At 47.2% G+C, this 15,000-nt stretch overlaps 1 protein-coding gene across 1 annotated transcript in view; it reads right to left on the bottom strand.

The window, feature by feature from the left end:
* tsc22d3 (TSC22 domain family, member 3) overlaps nt 1-14,699 on the bottom strand; it is a gene marked incomplete at its 5' end in the record, with an annotated part of 47,392 nt that extends 32,693 nt beyond the window's left edge. Inside the window, one exon of the mRNA XM_080008433.1 lies at nt 14,368-14,699. Within this exon, the coding sequence (XP_079864559.1) occupies nt 14,368-14,699 (332 nt within the window). The remainder of the gene's footprint in view (nt 1-14,367) is intronic.
* Between the last annotated feature and the right edge of the window lie 301 nt (nt 14,700-15,000).

The raw sequence follows: 15,000 nt of genomic DNA, 5'->3' as shown, positions 1-15,000 counted from the left end.
CCATCCTACCAAACTACCATCAAACTATTCTATATATTCTACCATCATACCCTTCTACCATCATACCATTCTACCATCATACCCTTCTACCATCATACCATTCTACCATCCTACCATCCTACCATCCTACTATCATATCATTCTACCATCCTACCAAACTACCATCAAACTATTCTATCATCCTACCATCATACCATTCTACCATCCTACCCTCCTAACATCCTACCATCATACCATTCTACCATCCTACCATCCTATCATCCTAACATCCTACCATCATACCATTCTACCATCCTACCATCATATCATTCTACCATCCTACCATCATATCATTCTACCATCCTACCCTCCCACCATCCTACCGTCCTGCCACTCTACAATCATACGGTCCTACTATCCTACGGCCATACCGTCCTGTGTTTCACGATGAAACGCAGCATGGGCAGATTAAATTAAAAATAACTTTCACGGAGGCCACACGGAGAGCAATCCAACCCCAGTTAACCCGCATTCAACAACTCAATTAATGGTTCGAGGGACCACCGAACCGTGCAGTGTTGGTTCAGTTTCACACCGCCCGTAACCCTACCCATCCCAACCAAAACGATCTCCCCGCTCGGCTTGTCAACCGGGCCGCGGCTCCCTGTTGCATGACAAAGGGAGTCGTGTTTTGGAGACTTTGGGCCACTTTAATTACAGATGCAAACCTCAGAGCTCCAAACTGTTTACTAGGGACTTCACAAAGCGCAGCCGGGGGAAAGAGCGGAAAAACAAGCCGCGTTGCATAAGTGCAGATGTCCAGTAACCTTTTTATTTATTTTCTAGCACGTCAAGAGCCCTTATCGTCAGCGGGGCTGCAGCCGTTCCCCCTCGTGTGTTGGAAAACATGACATGAAGGATTAAGGAGGAGGAGTCGCGTTGTGGTTCTCAACGCCTCGGCCAGAGACCGAGAATCCTTGCGGCATAAGGACGATGGCAAACGCTACCTCATGCCCGTCAGTGCCAAATTACGTTATTACAGAGATGCCGTGAGTGCATGACGGTGTGTGTGTGTGTGTGTGTGTGTGTGTGTGTGTGTGTGTGTGTGTGTGTGTCTGTGTGTGTGTGTGTGTGTTTGTGTGTGTGTGTGTGTGTGTGTGTGTGTGTGTGTGTGCATGACGGCAATGAGCTCTTCGCCGGAAAAAAAAAACCTGAGCCCTCATCTTTCTCCTCCATCTCTTCTCTCCACAATGCGTCACGTATGTCTTTGTGCGTGCGTGTGTGTGTGTGTGTGTGTGTGTGTGCGCATGCACGTACTGTGTGTATGTCTGTGTCTGTGTGTGTATGTGTATGTGCGTGCAGGGTGCCCCGGGAGAATGAAATAGGGTAATGATAGGCCCGGCTCAGGCAGCCTCCACAAAAGGAGCCGTCTGCTGCATTGTGCAGCCGCTGCACTGGAAAGAAAGGAGGGAAGAATTTAAAAAAGGGAGAAAAAAAAAAAAGAACCAAAACAAAAAGAAAAGGGAATCGGAGGGAGATGGAGGCACGCGGGTTTATGAAGAAGAAAAAACCTGCAGGGTGGAAATGGAGAGGATGAGCATCAGAGGGAATTCTGGGATGATGGGTTTTTTTTATATATAAAGAGGTTCTGTTACTTTGGGGGAAAAGCTTTTCAAAAAATGGGACACACAGACACACACACACACACACAGGGATTTAAAAAAAAATAAAAACTTGTACAACGACCAAAAAGTGTGTATGTGATAATACAGAGGTGTGTGTTTTTTCTGTTTTACTGTTGATTTTAGTTTTTGGGTTTATTCTTCATTCTGTTTTTAATGCTTAAGTACTTCAAGTTTCTTTTTTTTCAGGTTTATTTTTCCATTATCCTGCCATATATAAATATTTTTTTTCTGTTCATCTATTGGTCCATCAGTCATCAGTCCCACTGAGGGTTTTAAAAACCCATCCACCCCTGAATCCAACTGAATGCACGCGATTTTGTGTGAACTTAAGTCGAGTTTTACAGCTCTGCATATGTCGTCTGGCAGCGGCTAGGAACTGATAAAATGAAAAGGCGGAGCAGTTAATCCTACGTTGCATGAGCCTCTAACAGCAGCTTTACACCACCCGGATCAGAGAGGAATCGCTATTTAAAAAGTGTGATGCAAATATAATTACTGTGTTTGTGTTACAATTACTCATCATCACAATGGACTGAGAACAAGGCCCTGGCCAGGTGTCTGCTAATGTGTCTGTGTCTTTGTGTGTGTGTGTGTGTGTGTGTGTGTGTGTGTGTGTGTGTGTGTGTGTGTGTGTGTGTGTGTGTGTGTGTGTGTGTGTGTGTGTGTGTGTGTGCATGCATATGTGCATAATGGGCAGCGTTGACAGACGCTCATATTATCTCAATAGGCGCCAACAGCCGTGGTCCAAACAGATAAGAGTGTAGTAGCCCTGCACTCTTATATAAGGCAAACTGCTGCCAACTTGAACAAGTGAGATGGAGGGAGGGAGAGAGAAAGGGAGAGAAAGAGGGAGGGAGGCAGAGAGGGAGAAGGAGAGGGAGGGAAAGAGGGGCGAGGACGGACGGAGTAACACAAAGGATGGTTGGTTGGTGAAAGACACACAGAGAGAGAAACTTTACAGAACGGAAAGACGGAGAGTCGCCAATGTAGAAAAAAAGAAGGATTTTAATAGATAATGCTATTGGAGAGTATAGCCACGATTTCTGAGATCCTGAGGTCATTTGGTTATGTCAACGTTGAGATTTTTTTGATACAGGCACTTAGCAATGCCCCTTTCCATAAGTAAGTATACAACATAAAACGTCTAGTGATCATGACGGGGGTCCGTCCATCTGTCCATATCAATCATTTGCACGGAAAATGAACAAAGATGGAAGTGGTGTAAAGCGGGCACAAGGCAAATTTCCACCAAAAGATTTCCACTAAAAAGCACAACATTAGCCTGTGTGTAAGTTCTCGTCCACCTCCACAACACAAACAACAAGCGACAAAAGACAAAACGGACGCTTTATTTGTCAAGTTGACGATGTATTCACCGTTCAGCCATAATGAGCTGAAACGGCACAAATGTATATTTTATAGTTATTTAGATTACAATTTAGTTGCAAAATAGATCAGTTGTCAGAAGCTGTCACCAGCAATTGTGCACAGAATCACTTCAGCCTTCTGCAGGAATCCTATCTCACTTTGACATCGAATCTGTTTGCGTTGAAGGAGAGATTCCTTCTTACTTTTTCTGCTGTCTGTTCCATGACGGGAGCTTAGACACGGTATGGGTCACCTCTGTGTGTGTGTGTGTGTGTGTGTGTGTGTGTGTGTGTGTGTGTGTGTGTGTGTCTGTGTGTGTGTGTGTGTGTTTGTGTGATTACATATTCCTGACCCCAGTATCAGTGCAGACGACAGGGTGTGATGATTAAGAGATTATGAGGCTTTACCTCCTGAAAGAACAAGGAGTTCCAAGAACCACCCCTCTACCCCCCCCCCCCCCCCCCCCAACACCTGTTCAGATCTCGTCACATTTCCAGGTTCTGCTCATATAGATTTTGAGCGCCTTCCTGTCATTATTAAACTGCTCAAAAGCATCCTCATTTATTAGTTAAAATAGTTGGTTTTACAAAAAAGACGTACAGTTATGCTCACTGACTCAGAATGGATGTGAACCAATAAGCCCGACACAAAAACAATCAGGTGAGGAGTAAAAGTACACAGGGTTTATTACAAAAAAACAGGCAGGGGTCAAACACAGGAGAGCAGTCAGAGAAGCCAAACTTATCCGGCAGGGAATCCAGGTCCAGGGAAACAGGCAGAGAACGAGGTTCCAGGGAGTCAGGCAGAGAATCAGTGTTCAGGGAATCAGGCAGAGAATCAGTGTTCAAGGAATCAGGCAGAGAATCAGTGTTCAGGGAGTCAGGCAGAGGTTTGGACGGAAGGTAACGGAAACATGTAGTACTGCAGGAAAACTCAGAGAAATGCAAGAGACAATCTGGCAGGGAACAGATGGAAGTGGACTGCTATTTATACTGAAGGACTAAGGAGGGAATGAGCTGCAGGCGGGGGAAATCAGGTGAAAGGGGTGACAGCAAAGCAAAAGGGAGGCAGTGGATATAAAATTATATGGCAGGGTTAATGACATGGCATGTGGAAATGACCAGATGAAAATAAAACAAGACAACAAATATAAATACTGGGAGATCATGGAGGATTCATGACACATACTTTACATCTTCACGTTTGGAATGGGTACTTTTTTAATGCTGGACCCCTAGTATACCTCATTGGCCCAAAAATGGTCCAAACATGGCCTTTGACAGAGTTTGGCCGGCGTGACATGCCATTGCACGCCTCACGGTTAAAGCCTGTATTTTATTTGGTAAGAGCGGCACAAACACAGCATTTGAGATCCAGATGTTTCCACCACAACACTGCATGTCCTCGGGGGAACTGGGAATGTGTCCCACTGGGAACCCACCACAGTCCCCAGGTGGGACGATGCCCAGCCGGGCGTTGGCCTCGGTTCCACTGGGTGGAACTCAGCCATGACGAGCCGCACAATGTTCCCTTTCCACTGCAGCATCCAATCAATGGATTTGCATGCAATCGCGTGTGAGTGTGTTTGTGTGTGTGTGTGTGTGTGTGTGTGTCTTTATATGTGTGTGTGTGTGTGTGTGTGTGTGTGTGTGTGTGTGTGAGTGTGTGTGTGTGTGTGTGTGTGTGTGTGTGTGTGTGTGTATATGCGCATGCACGCGTTGCAAAGTGCAACAATGACTTGATTACCACCCTACCACGGACAGTGCCTGGTGCACCCGGCAGAGCCAGAGCCCAGTAACTAAGAACGCAAACAGACACACAGACACACACACACACACACGAGACACACACACACACAATACACTGGGACACAAACAGAACCCTTTTACAGCGAGTCTCTTCTCTGGCCAGGTGCCAAAGCAGCCCATTCACACAGCCACAACAAGGCGGTAACTCAAGAAGTCCATTAAAAAGCCATTATTCTGCAACTCTGTGTGGCGGAATCCAGTCCAGGGATTTTTGTTCCCCAAATAATAATGTAAAAATGTAAACCACACTCAACCTACACACATGCTAGTAAATCCTACGGCAGCTTGATACAGGAAAATAAATCACCCGAACGTCCAATTCTTTTAACTCACAGTAAAATGCATTGGTGTGTAGGCAAAAAAAACCCCAAAACTCCTGAAAGGCCTATAAACCCCCTAATTTATGGCTTCTCACTTCCACCGGCAGCAGGTGGTAACAGCCACTTTCCCCAGATAGAGACAGAGCGCTCTTTCTCCTTTTCGGACCCGTACAGGTCTCAACGACGCGCTATTTTTAGCCTCCTCGTCCCCTCTTCCGTGACATCGCTCGGCCTTTTCCCCTTTTCACAACTTTTTGTTTGTAAGGGGGTTTGCACCCCACCGTCCCTCCATCCCTCCATCCCTGACTCCGCACCCACCCCCCCTCTCCACCCAATAATCCCACCTTTGTTTACATCCGTCGAACCCTCAACCACCCGCAAGCCATGACGTTATGTAACCTCCCTCCCAACCTCCCTCTGTAAATATCTTTTGCATTAATGCTCATTCCCAAAACAGCAACAAATTATCGATATCGAGGTCTTTCGTCTGTTGGTCACTATCGCCCATCCCTACAAGGCATGGGCAGCCTGGAGAGGTGGGTGCCACCAGGGCTCTGGTTCGTTGAAACCAGGGCATCGTAGGCAAAGTGAAATGGATCTCATCGATAGCGCTCGGTGCAGTTCAGTTCAGATGGAGAACGCTCACTTGTCCCCGTCTGACAATAATGCAAATGAGCCGTCTGACTTTCCTCCCGGGGGCGCCGTAAAAAACCGGACCGTCTAGTGGCGCCGTATCAGCGCCAGGCTGTGTTCTTATTCGGTGTTTGTCTTCTTCGTGCAAGTGCCGTCCTCATCCACAGCCACGTATTAAAAGTAATGAGACACCAATTACACCGTGACGCACGGCGATTGTGAGCCAGAAGAGAATGCCACTGGAGTCCAGAGTTGGCAGAATGCCGTGAAACAAAACTAAACCAGACTAAACCAGACGGTTGAAGGGCTGGAGTCGCAACGGACGCCCGGTGGATTCCCTCAGTTTGGCTGAAAGACCAAAAATTCTAAGATCCTTTCAGCAATCGTAAGACTGGTAAAGGTGAATTATTACGGCTTTATTTGTGGAACTCTCTGTGTAAACGTACAATCAATATTTGCAGCTGTAAACTGTGAATATCTGCATGAGTCTTCACTCCCATGTGGTTTTTAAATCAAACATCAACATCAACATGTTTTCAGCTGATACACCGTATCTGCCATCGCACCATATCTGCACAGTCTGTATGTGCAAACCCATGAAAATCATTTAAAAAAAAAAAGTGTCCTCACCAACAACACGTGATTTCACCCTTTTATTCTGCAAAATGTATTTATTCATTCATTTGTTTAGGTTGTTGATTATTTAGATGTGTATGTATTCATTATTTTCTTGTGCTAAAAGCTGTTTACTCTTGGATTCCACACCGAGTCCGAAAGCCCACTGGGTCCTCTCTTCACTCCACCTCGGCAGAGTGAGCTCATGTTAAGTAGTCGACTGGCTCGCGGCCAAAGGAAAGTCATCATTCTCACAGCAAAGCGGACTTCACTCAAATGTGTGCGCACGGTGTGAAGAAGGACCAAGATACAAGTCAGGCACTGGGATACTGGGGAACGGAGAAGGGTTCCCAAAGTTCGAGGGCCAAAGTGGTCGATTTTTTTTTTTAACTTAGCCATTCATGTTAAAATCGTAATATTTGGACGACCTTTGAGTGCCAGAAGCCTTGGTCTCCACATCTCCTCTAACCCTCACCTCCGATGGTCCTACAGACAACCGATCTTATCTTTCTTTATCCACCAGGTTGGGAACTTCTCCGCCTTTCCATTGATAGACCTAAGCCGCTAAATCACTGAGCCATCCAATCTAAATGTCTACTATGGTTCTATCTTCTTTTTTAAATCAGTTTGAAACCTCCTCCTCTTTTGTGGTACTAGGCAGTACATGCTCCATACGCCCACCATCGTCCAGTGTACTTGTCTGCTTGAGTAAAAACAACAATGGCTTTTTGGACATACCACATCCTCATAGAACCGTTGCGCCTCCTTTCAGCATTTCACAGGTTGATGAAAAACACTGCATATACCTTCACGATGCATTGTGGGATACGCTTGCCAGCGTAGTGTAGTATGTCATCCTTGTCCTTGTCTCATACTGTTAAATGCATGCTATCGTGCAAAAAGGCAAAAAAGGCTCACATGATATACAAGCATACGATGATACTAGCACTGTGGCAGTTTCGCCTGCCATGCGCCACCAAAGTGCCGTATTCAGGGACCTCCAGCACAGAGTCACAGAAGACGGGGTTGTAGACGCCAGTTTATCGTGGAGAGAGGGATTGTTGGAATAAGCCCAGGAGCAGATGGAGATGTGTCATGACAGGGGCTCCTCTCCTGAATATGTGTGGGGATGGGGGTTTCACCTGCTGCTCATTAGACCAACCAAGGAGCAACAGGTAATACAGCCACTCTGATCCTCGGTCACAAATGACCTAGATCCAGGTCAGGTGTGGCTGCTCAAACCACACCATCCTCACACCACATGCTCCGACACCAAACTAGTGTCGGGGGTATGCTGCCGGTCGAGAGAGGGTTGGTGCTAGGGCCGCCCGTTGACCCGCTGGTGGCTCCAGGGCACCTTCGGACGGCCCCTCTGTGTCTCTTCCCCGTGCCGGAGAGTCCCTGTTCAGGTGCCAGTGTGGCAGTTTCGCCTACCAGATGCCACACAGAGACACAGTAGACGGGGCTGTAGACACCAGTTTATTGTAGAGAGAGGGCTTGTTGGAATAAGCCCAGGAGCATACGGAGATGTGAGATGACAGGGGCTCCTCTCCTGAATGTGTGCGGGGGTTTAAACCTGTCATTCGTTAGACCAACTAACAAGCAACATGTATGCAGCCACTCTGATCCTGGGTCCCCAATTACCTAGACCCAGGTCAGATGTGGCTGCTCAAACCACACCATCCCCACACCACAAGGACAGATACGGAGTAGGCTAGTGTGCTAGTATGCGGTTTTGGATGCAGCGCTGCTTTTCTATGTGACCAGGTGGATTCCCCTGGTGATCCTCGTCTGAATCACTTCCTACCAGGCTGCTGGTTACAGTGGAAACCAGCAGCGGCGTTTGGGCTCCGGAGGACGGAGCAGAGAACCGCGGTGTTAAAAGGCTGTGGCCTGGATGTGGACACTTCCTGTTATTTGTTTCACCGAGCACAAGATCTTGGCTCGCTCCAACGAAAAAAAGAATGTTAAGGAAGAATGTCCGTCTTTCTGTGGCCCCTATTTGGTGCACGTTGAGTCCTGGACGCGTGAGAGAGAGACTTTGCAGGATCACCTTCGGGTCCGTTTCGCTCTCTCTCCCTCGTTTTTTTTTTTTCTCTCTCTCTTCCTTGTTAGTGAACATCACCATTTCCTTGTTTCTGCTGAGACGACTGTCTAGAGATGGTATGAGGCCAAAAAAAAAAAAAGCAGATCCTCTATGAACACTAGGTTGAACGGAGGAACGTATCGGTATCGGAAAATAAACTGTGGTATTGTGCCAACTGCTTGTGCTCTCGTAGGGTCTTCTGTTCAGGCTATTGACCCTTCTTTACGAGGCCTATGATGGTGTTTTAGAGACTGTTAATCGCTTCCTTCTTACTTTGCTGACTAACTGACAGACTGCCTCAGGCGAAGGTGTGGAAAGAAGTCCTTCTTCTTATTCCACTGAACGATATCTCTGCCCCGCTAGCTGTATCGCTTCTCAAGCCTCAAAGCAAACACATTTCCTCTATTTTATTTAATCCTGCAGGGATCTCAGATCCTTTCCTCCCTGCCTTGAAGCAATCTGGCTCGGCCTCAAACACCAAATCAAACTTTCAGAGCCAAAACTCCCTCCCTCTGCCCCCCGGAGCGCTTACTGCAACAATGCCCGCTGGCCAGCGCTACTGACTCATACAGGGTGCGTCAAGGCGTCCAAGATGATGTCCTGGACCGCGGCGCTGTGCATGTCATTCTGTTTACAAAAACTAAAATGATAAATGACAAAGCAGGGCTACTTGGTGCAGTGGCCACCCAGAGAGATGTCAAAGCATTAAAACCTTGGGCCGGGCTCTCATCAGGCGCTTGGCCCTCGAAAGAGGTGGAAATATGTGAAAAATGTGTGAACTTCTGCAAGCTCCAGCTCAGTAACACAGCTTTCTGAGTTCGACCGGCTGGACCACATCTCAATGAGAGCGCAGCCACGTGTGCATGTGCAAGTGCATGAAAGTGTGTACAATATAGGTGTGTGTGTGTGTGTGTGTGTGTGTGTCTGTGTGTGTGTGTGTGTGTGTGTGTGTGTGTGTGTGTGTGTGTGTGTGTGTTGAGTTGTGTTGTGAGACCACACTTATGATGAAATTGGGTCACAGGAGCAGAATGAAACGTACATGTAAATTCTTGTAATTGTGCATGCGTAAGCATTATCGCAAAGGTGCACGATGGAAACCTCGACATTGACAAAAGGGCTCGATGGACGTGGGCTGGACCGCGTTGGGTGAAAAGTCCCCATGAGCTGTGTCCATGAATCCCAGTTGAGAAGGGGAGGTCTGGGGACAGACTGTTCCAGTCAAGGGCTCTGTTTGTCAGGCAAACATTTGATCTGGCAAGGGCCGAAGCAGGGGGCGCGGTGGGGCCAGGGCAGGGGTGAACCCATGCAGCCTGAAGTGCACCATGCATCACCGGGTTGGACTGCCAATAAACCCACCTCAGTACAAGAGAAAAATCCATAATCCAAAATCCATTTTTAGGACCGAACGAAATCCTTTCACAAGACTTTTAAGCCTTAAATGTTATTTTAATCATTGTAAAATCAATAACAGAACTTAGTAAGTGTATTGCAATAAGTTAGAATTAATACCCTATATCCTGTGCATAAAATGTAATTTTGTATATTCGGTATATTTGTATATTTGTTTATTTGGCTATTTGTGCATATTTGATGATTTTAATTTTAGTTTTGGTTTTAATAATATATATACATTTTTTTCAGACAGTTTTGTTGTTTTTTTTTCATATTAATTGTCGGTAGATGGACGCACCATGACAAAGTCCTTGTATATACAGTATGTGAATGTAATTGGCGGAATAAACTCATTGACATTCTGATTCTGAGGCACATTCTTCAGCGAAGGCATTGTTGGAGTCGGGGAGAAGGAATCGCAGAGCGAACAAATCTCAATTCTACAAAATATTAACTCACCTACTGTACCAAGGACATAATAACAAATCTCTGTGCCAAACTCCGACTAATAGTTAATCTGAGAACATCCAAGCAACTTCACCCCTCGAGGAACCCTCGAAAGCGAGGCACCGCACTTAGAAGATGAATGGTATTTGTTCATTAGCTCCCTCTCCGTCGTAGGGGGAGTTTCTGCGTATCGGAGGTGGAAATCCAGAGGGCGGGCAAAAGTTTCTTGACCCGTTGTTCTACATCCTATCGGGCCGACACACCCACACTATCATGAATACATCGGGCACACAGTGTTCCCTTAACAAACAGCGCCGTCGCCAGAACGACATTGCCATTTAAAAAAGTGTCAAAATCAGTCACGTATGAAAAAGGTTGTTACATAACCCAAACAGACGGAAAAATACAGTGAATTGGATGGAAAATTCGGCGAAAAAACAGCCTCGATGGAGGGTTATTGATAATGAACGCTAATAATTAAACTGTGACGAGATAGATAGATAGATAGATAGATAGATAGATAGATAGATAGATAGATAGATAGATAGATAGATAGATAGATAGATAGATAGATAGATAGATAGATAGATAGATAGATAGATAGATAGATAGATAGATAGATAGATAGATAGATAGATAGATAGTCACCTGAAAATGTGAAAAAAAATGGCAGAATATGTATAAATTGGAATATACTGTATATACTGTACATATATATGTGTATATATATAAATGCCTTAAAATATGAAAAAATATTTTCAAAAGTGACCCCAAAAAAGAAACACAATTTTAATACAATAATTTTGATCATATACAATAACTAATGATATACAGCCCTGAACCAGAAAGCTGAACCTAAGATGAGGAAAAAAAAAAAAATGAATATGATAATGTACAACAAATGTAATAGTTTAAAAAAAAAGAAAAAAGAAAAGGACTAAAAACAAAACAACAACCAACCAGTACAAACACATTGGATTGGAAGGACGTCCTCCGAAAAACAGCCTGGATGCAGCGCCAACAAGGAAACTGTGACTAATAAACACACTGCTGCAGTTTTTGCTCAAGTAGTTATATTGTCCAAACAGATCTGAGAGCAGTTGGAACTGAAGGTCGAATGAGCGCCGTAATCAGCCGCCGCGGCACGTCGACGGAGCGTTTTACTGCCCCATTGTACCGGCTGTTCTCCTGCGCTATCTAGTTATCATCTCTGTCAATGATAAATATAGCCCCGGAGGACGGAGCCACGTAGCCGCCGTGTCCTCCACACCACCAAACTTGTAGCTCAGCTATTTGGATTCGGGCTCAGATTGCCAAGAATGTTTGATAAACGACTGATAGGACGTCGCTGCCAGGGAACATTACGGCGGACGTCTGTCCGGTTTTCACAAAATGTTTACACGTTAAACCCAGTTGCCTTAATCCCTATATCGCATGTCCATTATTCCCCTCGGATTTAAGATTCCACTGTCAGATGGATCTTTGTTGAAGATATTTAACCTGAAGCTGAGGGAGGAAATATTTTCGATCCGAGCCCGTTGAGTTGAAACCTGTTGCACTTGGCTTCTTAGCTGAGTCAATAAGAATCCCTTCCAGAATATGCTTCTGGAGGGAGCCAGCACGCCTGGGAAAGGGTTTTCCGTCAAAATGCGAGGCAGTGAAAAAAATGTCCCAGGCCGATACTGCTATGCGCCGAAATCCTCGTGCACTCAATGTTGAAGGGCTGCATTTTTGGAGCGTTTCACTCTCCTCCCAACGACACATCTTGCCTGGTCAAGTTCACGGATCCTCAGTGGAAGCCCAGAATTAATAATAACGACAGTGAGGGATGGAATATCTGCTGATACGAATCCCTGGACTTTGTGATAAACCCGTCAGGGGGAATTTGGTACGATAAGAGAAGGTTAGAACCCACCCCTCCGGACTCTTTTCTCCATTACCTAACAGGTGGAGGCCATCACGTAGCAGGTGTCTGAACGAGGTCAACCTCCGACCCATATCCCTCTCTTTTGGCTCCTCGGCTCCATCGTTGGCCTAAAGAGCCGTCGGGCCGCTGTAATCACGGCTTCTGGAAACAGGCGTTCCAGGCTCATGGGTCGTCCAGGCGCTTGAAAGCCGGAGCTGACTGGAAATAACGCAAAAGTTTGCTGCGAGATCAACTTAGCCTGTTGGCCAGTGCTATGCACGCAAGACATCCTAATCCTAAACACAGGCCAGCGGGCTGCCAAAAGGCTTTGTAGACACTATTTGGCAGGAGTGCAGGGGCATAAACAGTTTTAATTGACCTCTGGCAGCAAAGGAGGAACTTTGGTTTGAGAATTGGGGGCGGGGGGGCGGGGGACAATAAAACGGGGATGACCCACTCCGGCTGTAGCCATTTTGCCAACTGTAGGCAAACTGTCGACGAGGGGCTGGGGCTCCATAGGGAAACCGGAGTAAGGTAAAATAACCTACATATTAAATAAAAAAACACTGTTTGGCACGCTGATGGCAGCCATCCCATCGCGGCCGCGCCCATCGTCCCGAGCGCTCCCTCTCCGCGGCCCCCCGGTGCGCGCGCATCATCAAATATTATTATTGGGGGAGGCTGGCTCTCTGTTTTTTCCCAGGCAGGGGGGGTTCCGACCCCCCTGTCCCCCTCTCCGCTCCTGCCTCGCAGTAAAAGCCCCAAGTCCTGTATTTTACCAATATGTCGAAACTGAGCTGGTGTTTTTAAAAACAACGTGTTTCAGTCGGTCATCTTAACTGCATCTTTGCAGAGATCATGAAAGGGGAAATACTGTTCTCAAAGATATCTGGGATGGCTTTTTTATGTCATCTGATCGAAAAGATCAGTACTGGATAGTACACTGGGGGGTAATAGTACTGTCACACTGGGAGTGTTGTGGTCCATGTATTACAAATACCAAGAGAATTACTACAGTAGCGGAATGTGAAGGTGTCGCTGTTACATAAAGAATTAAAAGTCTGCTGCTCCGTCTGAATGTCAAAAGGGAACGGAAAAGGGAAGCGGGAAGTTTGACAGATTGTGAGAGAATCCAAACCACCCCGGCATCAGGCGGTTTGTGTATGAATTTGAATTTCATTTGAATTGTGGTGAGTTTGTCCCCGCACGCTAGCGTGCCCGGCGGGTCGTCCACCTTTAGATACTTTAACACCGCTTAAGAAACGTCACAAATCTCCTTAAACCTAAGTGGCACCAATCACAGGAAAACCAGCATCGTGCTCACGGGTAATGTCAGCACATATGCCTCCGATGTCCCTTTGGAAAGATGGACGGAAAGCATGGAAAGGCCGCCGTATAGCGGGATAAGCTGTAGGATAAACATGGGAAACTCCGAAGACTCCGCTCCGGTTTTGCCGAGTACAACTAAAATGTGATCAGTGTGTCATGTCTGGCTTTATTCCTGTGGGTGTGTGGAGCAACAAAAACAGGCTTTTTTTAAGTGCAGGCTGTCGACTGCAGTTTATGGAAACCACACCGGGGCCCGCAGAGCCTCGTGTCACCACGACAGTCGGCGCCCACGCGTCTTCACGGCCAGCGAGACGGCGGTGCGATGCCGTGCGCGCTGGGAAGGAGCTCTCTGTTAAAGACCTGTCGAACGAAAACACATGGTTTTCAAGCCTCGTTCCTATTTTTGGCTCGAAGAGGAACCAAGGTTTGCACACCAACCGACAATTGTAGACCCTCCCTGAGAAAAATGTGACTCCCGGTTCTTTGACCGATCGGCTTTTGCTTCTGAGACATTTCAAAAGGTATCAAGGTCGGGAAGCCGGTGAGGTGGGAAACAACACAATGTCCACCGGACTTATTTCACTTCTAAATCTATACAGGGCATTGAGGAGAAACTGTTTGATTGATTGTGGAAGGTAGATACAACCATCTAATGTCAGCGGTTTCGCCGACCTTCTCACCTTTGAGGAAAATCCATTCTTGGAAATGGATTCAACGGCGTGACTGCCCTGGAGCCAGCATCTCATAACAATACACCCCTAGCCTCCAACCCCCCCCCCCCCCCCCCCCAAAGCCATACCTGTGGAAGAAGAGCAGGATGGACAGCATGGTCTGGTCGATGTTGCTGTTGCAGATGCCCTCGTTGAGCAGGAAGCAGGGGTCCCTCACCACCGACTCCAGGGAGTCCTGCCGCATGATGTTGTTCAGCTTGTCCGTGTTGAGGTTCTGGTACATCAGCTGGTCACGGAGCTGGCGGAAGTGGCTGACGCTGGGGCTGGTGGGGCTTCCGGGCAGGCCTCCGGGCTGGCCCTGACCCGGGTGGCCCGGGTCCTCCACTCCGCCGTTGGCCAGGTCCAGGCAGCAGCTGCAGCAGTCCAGGCCGATGGGCGAGCGGCAATCGCCATCTGACATCTCCGAAGGAGGACAAGCGGAGGAGATGGAGGCGGTGGATATGGGACAGGTGCAGCAGGTATATGGAGGAGGATCTCTGGGTGCGGTCCTCCAGGGTCTGGAGGTTTGGAGCTCTGGAGGTGAAGGACCGTCCCGGTTCTACGGGTGTTTCCCTGTAGTAGTGCAGTCACGCTGGGCTGCTCTGCCTCGGAGACTCCCTGAGCTTCCCCTCCCGTGGCTCTGCTCCGCTCAGCCTTTTGTTCGCTGCCGTTCTGTGTTGCTACTGTGGCTGCACAGGAGTGTGAACGCCCCGCACGCACAC

This window comes from Zeus faber (genome assembly GCF_960531495.2).
Source record: "Zeus faber genome assembly, chromosome: 10".
Lineage (NCBI taxonomy): Eukaryota > Metazoa > Chordata > Actinopteri > Zeiformes > Zeidae > Zeus > Zeus faber.
Note: the sequence above shows the minus strand (reverse complement) of the source record. Positions and strands in the feature narration are given on the sequence as shown.